General features: G+C 42.0%; 2 protein-coding genes and 1 non-coding gene across 3 annotated transcripts; 2 read left to right on the forward strand and 1 right to left on the reverse strand.

Moving 5' to 3' along the window:
* Positions 1 to 4,425: 4,425 nt before the first annotated feature.
* On the forward strand, positions 4,426 to 5,288 carry NCU17150 (hypothetical protein). Its single transcript, XM_011396806.1, has 3 exons — positions 4,426 to 4,629; positions 4,758 to 4,828; positions 4,932 to 5,288. Exons 1-3 carry the CDS (start codon positions 4,438 to 4,440, stop codon positions 4,990 to 4,992), a joined length of 324 nt encoding a protein of 107 aa, XP_011395108.1. The 5' UTR covers positions 4,426 to 4,437; the 3' UTR covers positions 4,993 to 5,288.
* On the reverse strand, positions 5,093 to 6,859 carry NCU05025 (hypothetical protein). Its single transcript, XM_951201.2, has 3 exons — positions 6,208 to 6,859; positions 5,976 to 6,068; positions 5,093 to 5,895 (listed from the first exon to the last, which is right to left on the reverse strand). Exons 1-3 carry the CDS (start codon positions 6,334 to 6,336, stop codon positions 5,362 to 5,364), a joined length of 756 nt encoding a protein of 251 aa, XP_956294.2. The 5' UTR covers positions 6,337 to 6,859; the 3' UTR covers positions 5,093 to 5,361.
* Positions 6,860 to 9,429: 2,570 nt separating this feature from the next.
* On the forward strand, positions 9,430 to 10,927 carry NCU14180. The gene has a single exon (XR_897961.1). It is a non-coding gene; the product is annotated as a ncrg168 (non-coding RNA).
* Positions 10,928 to 13,836: the final 2,909 nt, after the last annotated feature.

The following is a 13,836-nucleotide window of genomic DNA, read 5'->3' on the forward strand; positions in this document are numbered from 1 at the left end:
ATTATTCTCGAGGAGGTTAGAATTCAATTTTTCGTTTAAATAAAGTAGGAAAATCATCCGAAATTAGTAGGAAGTTTATTAAATTATTAAAAAAAGTTAGTAAAATTATTAGAAGAAGTTCGTTGGAAATTGGATAGAAGGCTTATTATCTTTCGGGAATAGGTTAGTAAGGGATTAGGAATAAGAAGAAGAATAGGGATAGGAATTAGAATTAGAAAGGGAATTAGAAAGGGAAAGGGAAAGGGAAAGGGAAAGGGAATTAGAAAAGGAAAGGGAAAGGGAAAGGGAAAGGGAATAGGAATAGGAATAATAATAATAAGGATAATAAGGATAATAAAGATAATAAAAATATTAAGGATAATAAAGATATTAAGGATATTAAGGATAATAAGGATATTAAGGATAATAACTATAGGGGTAAGAATAATATTTATTTATATATCCGAAAGTAAAGAAAAGTTAAGGTAATTTCGCCGGCCTTCCGCCTAAATTAGCGGCTCTACTAATATAAACGTTAATTTATTATTATAGGATATTAGCGGCTTACTAATTTGAATTTTACATTTTATTATTATTATTACAAGAGGAGAGGTTAGGTTGTAAAATTAGTAGATGAAATAAAATAAATAGAAGGATAGGTAATTAATATACCTTTTTAACTTATAATAATATTAATTTTAGTTTTAATAAAGGTAAATTCGCTTAAATTAAATTAGTAGAAAGTGTAATAGTAAATTGAGATATAATTGAAGTTGGAGAGGGGTAGTTAAAGTTCTTTAGTCTATTGCGCTTTAGTAATAAAATAAATTTATTTTAGTAATTTAAAGTTATAATAGCCTTACTTTATTAATTTAGTAGTTAAAAAAGGCGGGGTCGACGGTTTTGATTTATTTAGTAATTTCGAAATTAAGAATAAGGTTCTAGCTTTAAATCGCTAGAGATAAACCGGCTTTAAATTATTATTTATAAAATAAGGTTAGTTGAGGGTAAAGAAGTAAAATATAAATAAATAAATTAGAATTATTAAGAGGAGGAGAGGTTATAAAGGTAGCGAATAGGATTTTAGAAAGTTAGTACGTACGCTAGGTTATTAAATATATTACCCTTATAAGAGAAGAGTATATTATATATTATATTTAGACGGGCAAAGTTACTATTTTAGCGAGGCGTATAGATATTTTTGTTATTGTAAGACTGCTATAATTTTTTTTTTATATTAGTTTTAGTAGTTTTCCTATATTTATTTATATATTAGTCTATATATCTAGTTTTAAAGAATTTATTTAGCTAACGGATAAAGTTTAATAAAGTAGGATGAATTAATAAATAGTTAATACGTATACAATTAGCTAGACTCTAGGTTTAAATATAGAAGTTAAAATCTAAAATCGATTTGATTTTTATCGATTTTAATTTAATTGTTTTTAGAATTTCTCCCTCTCGGCTACCCTCCTACACCCCAATTTTAATATAGTAACCTTAATACTATTATATTAATTGTAATTCTATTAACTACTAATCGGTAAGAATACTCTTATATTTCTTTATAGGATGCCTAATAATAATTAATAATAAGTATAAAATATATTTGGCAATAAGTAGTATTAGTCCTATCTTCCAATGAGTTAATTATATACTTCTACCTTAATTAGTACGTTATATACTATATTTATTTAATTTAATTATAAAAATAGTAATAATAATACGATTGCAATACTAATACTAATACTATTACTAATTCTTCTTTAATATATCTATTAAAGTCTTATATTATTAATAAATTTGAGTCCTTAGTTCGATTAGCCGCGGCTATAGCAATTACTAATACTTAAGGATAATTATGAAATTAAAATAGTAAGTGCAGCCTTATATTCTTAATTACTATACCCTACAATTTACCTTAGGGACGAGTTTTTAGAGTTATTAGAATTTCCCTTCTATAATTAAGAATTATATAACCTAATTAAAAAACGAATTATTCCTAATTAGGAATAGATATTTAATAAAATGCTTCTATAGGGAATTAAATATCCGGAGATTAGGTAATATAGTCCTCCTCCTCTTCCTTATCCTTATAATTATTAGGGAGATACTAGTATATATATATATTACTACTTATAATAATAGAGCTATTATTGTTGTCCTATATAAATATTTCGTTTCGAATTAGAGGTTCAATTGCATAATATACCCAATTCCCTTCCTTCTCTACTTTTTTAATTTTAGTATCAATATACATTTTACATATAGCCTTAATTATTAATATAAACTTCCTCGCTAGTATAGGGTTATTTTACTTCTTAATAAAATATAGTATTAAGATTTATTTATCCGGATAATAGAACTTATTAATAAAGATCTCTATAGCCCGTTGGATATATTCCTCGTTTATTTAAAGTAAATTTAATATTACCATCGAGGTTACTATTATAATTACTATTAGGGTTACCGCTATAGTTATTTAGGCGTATAGTTTTAGTATATTACTTATTTTTTTTAGAAAGCTAACCTTCGCCTAGGATACTTCTTTTTAAATATTAGTATTTGCTTTTATATTATCCGTTATATAATTTATAGTAGAAGTAGCTTACCTGCGGGGTATCTTCTTTAATTAATTATTGTAATTTACTTTCTCTTTATTTTTAATAGGTATTTTAATACTTACTACTTCGTTACTAGTAGTAATAGTAACTATATTTTAAAGCCTTTTATATAATTTATAATTAGGTATAATTTTATTCTTAAATTACTTAAAATAAGAATTGTATTATATTTTATAGTTAATTATTATTATTTATAATAATAAATAAGATAAGGAATAGGGTATTAACTTTAATAAATTCTATTTAGTCCTCTACTTCGTATATATACTTCTTATTATTATATTAGAAATTTATTTCCATTATTTTACTTAATTACTCCTAGTGCTTGAATTACCGTTTAATAGCCTCGATTAGCTTTTTTACTTTAATATAGTTATAGAGTTCCTACTCCTCTATTGAATTATAACTATATTTTTTTAGGAACTCTTTGAAAATATATTCGAACGCTTCCCGGGAGTATATATTATTTTTATTAAAATTATTAATATTATAGAATTATTTAAAAATAAAGAGTTTAACCTCCGGGGGGGTAATAGTTTGAAATTTATAGCCTCCCTTCTTAACCTTCTTCATTTTAGGGTTTAGTATTATAGCCTTCCCCTTCTTCGTTTTAGGGTTTATTATTATAACTTTCCCCTTCTTCGTTTTAGGGTTTAGTACTATAGTTTTCCTAGCCTTCTTCGTTTTAGGGTTTAGTATTATAGCTTTTCTAACCGCTTCAACAGCGATTTCGGTAATTTCCTCGGCAACTACCTCGGAGTTATTTAATTTCTCTTATTCCTCCCTATCGAATTTATTTTAGTCGTTATCTTAATTATTATCCTAATCGTTATTCTAATTATTATCCTAATCATTATCCTAATTATTATCCTTACTATAATCTTTATTATTATTATTCTAATTATTATTTTAATTATTATTTTCGCTATAGTTTTTATTATTATTATCCTAGTCGTTTTTATCCTAATCCTTTTTAGAGGATTCGAAATTTAGAATTTAGCTATTAATTAAACGGTTAAATATTACCCGGGAGGCTTTTAAACAATAGGGCCTACTAATATTAGTATTACTAGAGGGGGGGGACGGTAGTTGGGTAATAATAACCAATTTCTTAGTAGAACCCTTTTTAGTAAATTTACTCTAAGAGGTAATAAGATTATTAAGTTAGGACCGAATCCCCTATTTATTTTCTTAGCGCCTTAAAGTAAAATAAATAGAAGCGTTACCGAACTTTTTACTAGAGGTAACGGGGCTAAGCAACAATGCCTTTTTATATTTTAATAATATAGTAAATAGAGGGTAATAAATTAAATTAATAAATAAAATAATTAGTATAATTAATAGTTAATTATTATATAATCGAAAAAAATAATAAATAAAACTACTAACAATATATCTTTCTATTTAATAGCTAATCCTTTACCTTTATACTTCGTTATTATATAGTAATCCCTATTCCTATTACTTTATATCAATACTACGCCTTCCGAATTAGAAACTGAAGTATAAAAGGTATTAATACTATGTGCAGTATCGCGATATTAATAAACCCTATACTGTAAATGCCAGAACAAGCGGGTGCGCCGTATACTAGCCGTATAAGGGGGGTATAGAAGCTTATACGGCGTATGTGAAAGGTGGTCCGAGTTTTGCTGTATGAAGCTATACGGCAACCTCCTTTGTACGGCAACTATACGAGAACAAACGCAGCCTAATATCACTGCTCTCCCCCTCCCGGCCTTTTACCTGGCCCGTTTGTGGAGGCACTCTCCCACACAACACACAATTCTTCTTCCACCACTCCATCACTCATCAATCCCAACTCACACACGCAATGCTTGCTTTCACCCTCTTCGCTTCCTTACTGACGCTAATCAGCAGCGCAGTCGTCAAAGCAGCAGACTACGGCCCCTGCCCCTACAACGAAAACGAAAATTGCTGGGAGATCATGGACAACACCGCCTGCTTTTTGAACCCGACAAGCACAGAGCAGATCTTTGCTTGTATCTCCGGTGGGAAGGAAGGTGTACGTTGACTTACTACCTACTAAACCTTTCATACATACTCGAATTCCTTGACCACTCCTAGAGAAGAAGGTGGTTCAAGACTGGATGCTTGCTTGCTAACTGCAACCACCTGTGTTGTTGGGTGTAGGTCTGCGCCTGCTATGGCTGTCTCGGATATACACCTGTTACGGAGTTGATTCGGAAGGAGGATGCTTGTCGGTTGGTGGTCCCTTCCCTGCACGTCCTTTGAAAGAATTTAGGGGGAAGTGATATGGAGGCTAGGAAGGGGAAGTGCTGATTGTTGACGATGGGATTAACTTAGGGACGTGAATACCGATCTGCCGATGCCGGCCCCGACGAATGTTGAGAAGGTTAGGGGGTAATTTGGGCGTAGAGCAGGAGCATGAGGTTGATGTGAACGGTTGCAGCATGGGGCTGAATGTCCGTGAAGAAATGGCTGAAGGTTTAGACGGAGCTGCGTGTGTTGAACTAAAAGTTATGGGGGCAGTGACGTTCGAAAGGACTTTTTTGCTAATGACAAGGGACAAATTTAAAGAGTACCTGGTACGCGTTACAGAGTGAAACAAAGGAAGGAAGGAAGGAAGGAACCGAAGTGAATGTACCTCTATAAAATGAAACAATGAAGATGAAGAAGATAAAGATCAGACGAGTCACCACCAAAAACTATAGGTACCATACTCCATGAGAGGTCGACCCCCTTTCCCCTCTCTGAGTGCCAATTCCCCTGCCATTCAATCCTGCATTTGCTTTTTGGCTTCAGTGCCATGTACATGTTCCTTCCGAATGTGTCTCATGAGGTTATCCTCGCGCGTGAACATCATGCTCGTATCTGAAAATTTGCAATTCTGAACGGGACAGGGCCAACCTGTTGCGCTTGAGGAAGGCTTACCGGTTACATCCAAAGTAGCCATGCTCCTCATCACATGTGACTGATGCTTCCGCGTATTCTGGTGGCGCTTAAAGTCCCGCTTGATGTTGGAAGAGAACGAGCAGGGCTGACAGATATACCGGCGGCCGTGAGTGCTTGGACTTTTCACCAGATCAACGTCGGAAGGGCGAGCTCCCAATGAGGGAGAAGGGACCTCGGACTGAGATGATAGTGGGCTAAAGACCTGGGCATTGTTGGCTGTGTTAAAGTCCGGCTGTTCGATGACACCGTTCCTGTTCAACAAGTCGTCGCCGCCGCCGCTTTCGTGCAACCCCGTTTCGCCGGGAACATCGGGATATGCATGGTGCCCCTGGTCTTTTTGGGGAGTGTTTAGACCCTGCAAAAAGTCGTTAGATATGAACTTGTTCCTTGGAAAATAGAGCTTTGGTTTCTTCTAACGTGGTAACTGCTACCTACCTCCAGTTTGAAGCCCTGGAAGTCCAAGGTATTGGTAAAGCCAGGCTCAGAGGACAATACACCAACCGCAGCTTGTGCGTTTATGTAAGGATTCTAGAGTAAACGAGGGTGAGCGGGGACGTCAACACATACGGTATGTAGGGGTAACTGATGGGGAACCACCAAGCTCGGATAAAGGAAACACATATGATGTCTGGGACAAGATACGATGATAAAAACTTGAAAGTCGTACAAACCAAACAGTTGTCTCCATCAGAGGACTGACGTTGGCCGGTAGGGGTTGAAACTTCTGCTCATCTGGCCATAAAGCCATGCCGGCCTCATGTGCACCATCCGCATGGTGATATGTGAGAGCATCCATCACGACAGTGACAAGCGGAAAATACTGGCCCAATGGCGTCTTGGGTTGGGAGTAATGGAAGGCAATTGAGTAAGGATGCTATATAAGGGAATGATGCTGGTAGTTTCTTGGAGGAGCTAATGTTGCATATGAGAGAATGAGGTAGTGAGTCCTGGCATTGCACGCCGGAATTTGTTCTGTCTTTATACCCACGCCAGCCATACCTCCTAGAGGTAGGTAGGCCCCTGATACAACCACTCGAAGATGTACCTAAAGAGGCCATTACCAAAGTTTAGCTGACCGAATCTGTTGATGTGGCTCTTGATACAGAACAGCATCGTGCTGTTGGAATAGAAATTGACAGGATCGTGCTGTTGGAACTAGTGTTCGGGGCGGCACGCCGCGCCCTTCCGTATGGGTGCAAGGCTGGATTCTGGGTTGTTACGTGCAAGGCTGGATTCTAAGTTGTAACGTACAGAGCTAAATATTGGGCTGGCCGTTTCTTTCTTTTATTTACTTTGATGCCAGGGGGCTGCGCCCCCCGGGACCCCCCCTTAGAAATCTTTACACGAAAAGTACACGAAAGCGCGAAAAACGACTGTACGGGAATGCACTAACAGGAAAAGCGCGAAATTCAGATAGTGCTAACAATTCCTTTGCGGACGAAAACCCTGGTTTCAGTCCGTGCGTTAGCAGACTGGTAGCGCGAACGTGGTTTTACGTGGATCCGCCCGCGAAAGGCACTAACTCCTTAGCCGGACTTTTGAGAAGCCATGCTCGTGTAGGTATATAGAGAAGAAATTGGGAGGCTTCCTTGAGTTTGGGGGTGTCTATATCAGCGGCATCAAACTGCCGTGGTGGTGTGGATCGAGTAGTGATCCATTATTTCAGGCCCAGTCTCATTTTTTCAATTCACGGTAAATTTCAGAAATTACTGACGGTCAGGAGTCCGTGCGGGGTGCCTGTGCCCCCTCCATATTGTAATCTGGTAAAATATGGTAGATCTGCCTTTCTACCTCAAAACACCACCTTTCGCAACAACGACTCGATATTTGAATCGCCAGCTTTTAATACTTGGGCATTTTGGTGCCGTTTGGTGTCCCTCGATGGGCTGCGATGACCAGATATCATGATAAAGTCACGTGCACCCGATAAGCTGTCAGAGAAAGCATTTTTTCATTACCCTGACTGTAATTACTGTCACTGACCCTGACACATTCTGACGAATGGATCGTTAGGATCGTCATGTACCTAGGTACTGTAACACGGGACAACAGCTCGCAGAAACGGCTCGCGACTCTCATTAGCTGCCAGAGAACCCAATGATACCTACCTACCTAACCCCCTGCATGGTGGGGTGGGCCTTCCTACCCGCCCATTGGCTTGATGCGTGGCACGACCCTACTGCTGGTCAGGGCGTTTTGCCAAACAATTCTCAACTGTAATTGGTTTAGTCAACTCGGAGACAGTATTACCCGTGGAGATAGGCCATAGGGTGCCTGTCTGACAGGCACCCTACTAGATCTCCACGGGTAAAGACAGTCTGCGCCAGAATACACTGAGTCCTTCCATTTCTAAAATCCTTCACCCATTTCGATACTATCGCTCATCGATGAGGTTATCGTCGTCTAATCTGTATTAAGCAATGAAGCAATGAAGCATAGAAAAATAGTTCGAAAAGAAAGAACAGCGGAGTAACTGGATGAGGACGGCTACAGCCGTCCGAACAAAGAACCTCACAAGAGATGCAGATATGGTAGGTGTAGGTATCCACGCTTCAATAATACAGCGGGCGTTGCTTGAACTCGGGATCCAGCATCGCACCGGTATCTGAAAACTATTTTCCCCAATGGTCCAAAAATCAGGAACATCTCGATGATGCCATTGGTGGCTGCTTCCAAGTACCTGTTCGGGTGTCGGAAGGGTTTGTTTGATGGGTTCTCCCAGTTGTGATAGGCCCAAAATTCATAAGAAATGAAAAATGCCATTGGCGAGCAAATGTGAAGGTACAATCACCTCAGAATTGACTACCTCAGTCAGCTTTCGAATATCAGTCCGAGAATTGTAGCTTGTCTGAGTGCTTGCCACACCCTCTTTGCCATGGGCCCGCAGAGAGCAAAGTGCGAGTGGTAGCTGTCCTCAGAGGCTGTTTCTCTTCTCACTAGAGGTGGTTTCTGGGGGAAAAGACCTGGAGAGTGAAAAAAGAAAGAGTCAAGGTTGCCTGGGAGAAAACAATCGCTCGTGTGAGGAGGTAGGCGAAACCTGCATGGCCCAAGGCGTAAGGCCAAGTTCAGAAGTGTAAGTGTCGGTGCATTTGCACAGCCCCCCCTTGCGAGACTCGTCGTCCTCCAATTGTAGTTGAGCTGATGGACGGCACTTTCTTGGTCAACATAGATGCCTCGCGACTGACTTTCTGAAGCGGGAGTTTGTTCATTTGGAAAGGGGTGTATGGAATAAACCATTCTGTGAGGTGATTGCCATGTTTTCTCGCCTGGGATTTTTTTTCCCAACCCCCCCAGCACGCATGCACTAACAATTATCACTGCAAGCCATCGTGCAGTTAGCGACTCGACGCGATTCGAGGCAAACAAGCTCCGTCATGCATCCATTCATCGACACATCGTAGGTAGGTAGCATGTGGGAAAAAGATGAAAAATAATACCATACGTAGATAATAGTTAAGATGGATCAGACGAAGAGAATTGCATGATGATGAAGGGTATCGCATAGCGTTGTGCTGGGGATGGAACAAAGTCAGGCCAAGCTGAGTGGGCCTTGGAAAGCCACTCAGCCAACACCTTCCACAACAGCCACACCAACTGCGCACTGACAAGTTGCAGCTTATCTTCTCTGGTCCTTTTCAGCCTGCCTTAAGCGCAAAACTCTGCTAGAGCCTGTTAGTAAGTAACTAAACATAATCCTTACATGGACTTGCGCACCGCCACATCTAAGCAAACAGGATCACACGTTGCATCAGGCCGTTGGGCGCCTAACGAAATGAAATGAATTATTGCATGCAGCTTCCATCCGTCAGCTCTCTTTCCACCTGTCCTTCAGTTCTCTCCAACCTTTGTGCCAAAGAACGACAGCAAATGCTCATGTCTTGGCCGTTTTCTATTGACTCCGTCCGTCACGAATGCTCGATCAAAGGAGGCTTGGGCGAGGCTTGCATAATTGAGAGCAGTCACCGTCGGGCTGCTCCCAGCAATCACCGCCAAAATCCCGACATTGACAGAACTGAGCCGTGCGACCGCCCAAGTGGGAAGCTTTGGGACCAACAACAGCTGCGATCATGACGGCAAGCGATAATCGAGGAACATCGTGACGACAAGTACATAATGTGCCATCGACGTGCTCGACATTCCGCTGCGAATTCCCTTCGTCTCTTACTACGCGATCTCGACCACGAGAACAGACGAGAAATAAGATGAACCAAAAGAAGAGATGGAACAGAAAGGGAATATTTGAAGCTGCGGAAACGGTGACGGGCATAGGGAGAAAGAGAAGGATAGAGACAATGACGACAGATAACTCCATATCTCGATGACTCGAACTCTCCCTTTTCTGCCGGCGTAGCATGGTGTCAATCAACATATCGATTCCCAACACTCAATCATCGCAAGAACAAATGCATGTGCCTCTCCTGCCATCAACGGCCGGCTGCTGAAACAGCCGTCTCCCTGCTTAGGGCTACGATATGTTCGACGAAGAGATAAGAGGCGACGGTGGTGCCAGTGTCGGACCAAGTCATTGCGAGAACCAGAAGTCTCGCGTTCGGGAAGGAGTATACCCCTGAGCCTGGCATGCAACAGCAACGCGCCGATGCGGAGAGGGTCGGGGAGGCGCACGTCGTAGGCCAGCCAGGGGTTCTCCGGCGTGGACACAGCAAGCCTTGAGGTCCTGAAGAAGACGAAAATGACATTATGTAGTACGGCTGACAAACAGTGGAGGAGGTAGGCGTCTCGGCTAGGTTCAGTTGCCTACCTAGGTACTCAGGGACGTGTGCTCTCACGATGTGATTAGCGCCATCCGGCCAGTCCGTAGCGAGGCGCCGGCCCTACCTGCGCCGGCAGACTTTTGTTTCATGCGGCGGCGTGACTTACGTTACTTTTCGGAACGTGTAGCACCTGCGCGGCGCCCTTCGGAATATAGATCGTGCGACATGAACAACGATGTGGCTACGTTGGCGTTTGTTCGTTTCCTTGACAACAGATACCAAAACTTGCGCCGAAAGGGAAATGACGGTGTGTGCGCTCAGCCTTGTTGAGTTTATGATGATGGGTGTGCACAATTGATTTCCCAACAGGAGCTCCTCTGATTAGCTTGGTATCACCTCGAGTCTTTAGTGAGCACCAGCCACTCTCGGCATGGTGTCTCAGAATGCCGAGTGGTTTGCTCGGTACCTCTAGGGTCGTTGAGCTTAGATCCCGTTCCTGTTTTCTTTCTATTTTACACACGATGCATCGAGGCTCACTTGTAAGGTACCCACCTGTCTGAAATGTCTGGCAAACATCAGTGGAGCTGGAGAAGACCTGGCTCAAGGATTGGAGATGGCCTCACTCTAAGTTGAACACTAAGTCAGTCACTTTAGCAATTCTATCTTTGGTCGATCTCTCCAACTTAGGTCGACCTCAAACTATTTCCTTGTCTGGAGCTCAGCATGGACAAGGGCAACTTAACTTGGCTCGCCTGGTATTCTTTTGAAGACGGCCCGGGTCCTTTGACATGACCGATTCCATGCCCCATGATCAACCAATCATTCAGCATAATGTAAGTGCGTATCCATTGTCGAATCTCGGTCCGAAACAAGCGCAAGGAGAAGACAGTCAGGTAATTCAAAGTGCTCTGGTCTCGAGCGGAATGGAATACAATTGACTCCTTCTAACAGGGGCAGGACGTGTCAACGTTCTCGTGATCGGGACTCGATACCGCGCTATGCTATGTCTGCTCAAAACTCCATCACAAGCAGCCTGGGCTACCCCTGAACTCCCCGCACTTGCCCGGAATAGTGATCGATCTGTAAATACCGACTAGCCGTAAATACCAAAAGTATGGTAAATTTCATGTAAAATTGACAGCTTTCACCATCTTTGCCCCGTCATGTGACTGATACCTGGGTTTTATCATGTTTTTAGCCGTTACACCGACCACACGGCCATGGTGAAAATGCTTAGTATAGAAGGTGTACGGACCATTGAATTAGTGGTAAATTCAGTAAAGATATAATTACATGAAGAAATGCTTAATTTTCAGAATGAATCGATCTCTAACCAAGGACCAAAGAATCCGCCGAAAATCCAAACCGCCCAAGGGAATCGCCCAAGCGGAATTCCACCATGTCCGGCATCGGCGTTTCTGACCATCGGCTTCGCCTGCCAGCTTTGCTCCTTCTCGACCAACACCAAGCGCGACCACACCCGACACCTTGCAACTCGCAAACATCGGAAAAATACGAATATCGGCCTGGGGGGCATAGATGAAAGGCCGGCTGGGTGGATTCAACTGTCCCGTTCCGCATTGCAAGTATAGTGCTGCTGCAGGAGAGATGATGTCTTCTCGAGAGGACAACCTGTGGAGACACATCCGCCAGGTTCACATGATCAAGAAGCAGAGGTACCTAGGTGATGATGCATGCCACTAGGGGTTGCTGGGAACCCTCTGTTCCTGCATCGGCCGGCTGCACACGCAAAGCAAATCCCGTCGGCAATCCCTATCGCATTGCCGACTCGCTACAAGACCTGATCCGTCCCCCCCTCTGATGTCTGGGCTGGGTGTCCTTGTTCCTGTTGGGTCCCCTTTTTTCGGTGTCGGGCGGGTACCTGGCAGGGAATGCCATGTGCGGAGATAAGGATCGGGCTTTGTGACTGGACGTGCCCTGCAATGGCGGGATGCAGTCAGTGGAACTGATCTGCCGCGTCATCCAGAGCGAGACTCGGTGCGAGCCGGGGCCGTGCAGAACCGTTGGCTGGTCCTTGTCTAGTGTTCCTATATGATCAACCCTTTATTGACGGTGTAAATAGTTCATACTGTTGTACTATGCCAAACTTTGAAGAACTTGCAGAACTTATGTCTAGAGGTAGTGACTTGTTCTGATGCAGCTAAGTAGCGCTACAGTGGCCAGCGCCTCCTCAAGGTAAATTAGTCGATTCCCCCCCTCCCCCCCCCCCCTTGATTCCTCCACACCCACCCACACGTTCCCCTACAGTGACTAAAACGCTGCAAAAGCTGATGAACTGAGGTATCTGCAGATGTAGAAAGTGAATATGATGAAGACAAAGATTGACTAGATTTGGACTTGGCACAAGATAGACTCCTTGCAGTGTTAACGGAATACTGTGTAGTACCCGTACTACCGACCTCTCCCCCACTGCACCTCGTGCCCCTGCCACGTAGGTGGCATTCGATAATCTCCGACAGCTCAGGTCGCATCCCGCTACATACCGCAGTGGAAATATAAGCAAGGTAGGTAGGCCACTTGGGGGGTCAGTCGCCTCCTCTGGTTTCCGAGCACTCTTTTGGCAAGTAGCCTACTTTTTACAGGTAGGCTACTTGAAAATCACGACCTCTGATTGGCCGGATTTAGGTATAAGATGATAAAAGCTAAAGACCCCTATAAGGACCTTCTGGAAGGCCTTTATAAGGGTCATTGGTAGTAGCTACTATAGTGGTTTTCTTAGTGCACCTCTTAGTACCTAGTCTTCGACTTCGAAGTCTGGATGAGGGTATTCACATTTCTCTACGAAACTTTCCGCGCGAAAAAAGACTACCACCAGCGGGATTGAACTGGTGATCTTAAGAAAGAAGGTAACGACAAGAACCATTAAGCCACTGGCCCAATTGGTTAATAAAGACTTTTATTCCTTTTCCCTATATAGGAAGGAGTAATTCCTCAGCTATATGTTAGACTTAGAATTTTTAGCAATTCTTTTAGTGGACCTTATAGTGTACTAAAGATTCGGCCAATTAGAAGACCTAATTTTCAAGTAGCCTACTCAAATCAAGTAGGCTACTCAACGCAGGTAGACTTCTAGCCTTCAAGTAGGCTACCCAACTTCTTGATTTTTCCGCTACGGTACCTCCGTTGTCACGGGGTGGTAGTTAACATGCCTATATACCTAATGCGCACTTCGTATTCTGCCTTGCAAGCAGAATTCCGTCTATCTTTTATCGGATCGTTTGGGGACCTGGCTATAGTGCACGCCTAGCCTGTCATATCCATCTTCCATTTCACAGGTGGATAAAAGGCTACCTTAGGTACCTTACCTTAGGTACATTCCGATGGAATTCCTGCACTTCGTCTTCTTGGTCAAAAAACCACACTATCCCGAAAGTTATTACATCTTTGTTGAACAGTGCGAGGGGAATAATGCTTCATAATGGTGAGCACCTGGCAGTTATGAACGTGACTATAAGTGGTGCAGAGCTAGGTAGGTACTGCTACAGCCCATCCAAGGACCTCGACTGTTCCAGATCGGATTCGGATTGTGAATACTCATTGTAGCACGACTAAGAAAAGCTTAA

The sequence above is a fragment of the Neurospora crassa genome, linkage group VI (assembly GCF_000182925.2).
Source record: "Neurospora crassa OR74A linkage group VI, whole genome shotgun sequence".
NCBI lineage: Eukaryota > Fungi > Ascomycota > Sordariomycetes > Sordariales > Sordariaceae > Neurospora > Neurospora crassa.

Excerpts from the sequence above, each read along its gene's own strand:
- NCU05025 (XM_951201.2), bottom strand. The coding sequence starts at position 6,336 with ATGGATGCTCTCACATATCACCATGCGGATGGTGCACATGAGGCCGGC. Across the intron at positions 6,069-6,207 it reads TGGAGACAACTGTTTGGTTT|AATCCTTACATAAACGCACA; the intron begins GTACGACTTTCA and ends CGTTTACTCTAG. Across the intron at positions 5,896-5,975 it reads TCCAGGGCTTCAAACTGGAG|GGTCTAAACACTCCCCAAAA; the intron begins GTAGGTAGCAGT and ends GACTTTTTGCAG.
- NCU17150 (XM_011396806.1), top strand. The coding sequence starts at position 4,438 with ATGCTTGCTTTCACCCTCTTCGCTTCCTTACTGACGCTAATCAGCAGC. Across the intron at positions 4,630-4,757 it reads TCTCCGGTGGGAAGGAAGGT|GTCTGCGCCTGCTATGGCTG; the intron begins GTACGTTGACTT and ends TGTTGGGTGTAG. Across the intron at positions 4,829-4,931 it reads CGGAAGGAGGATGCTTGTCG|GGACGTGAATACCGATCTGC; the intron begins GTTGGTGGTCCC and ends GGATTAACTTAG.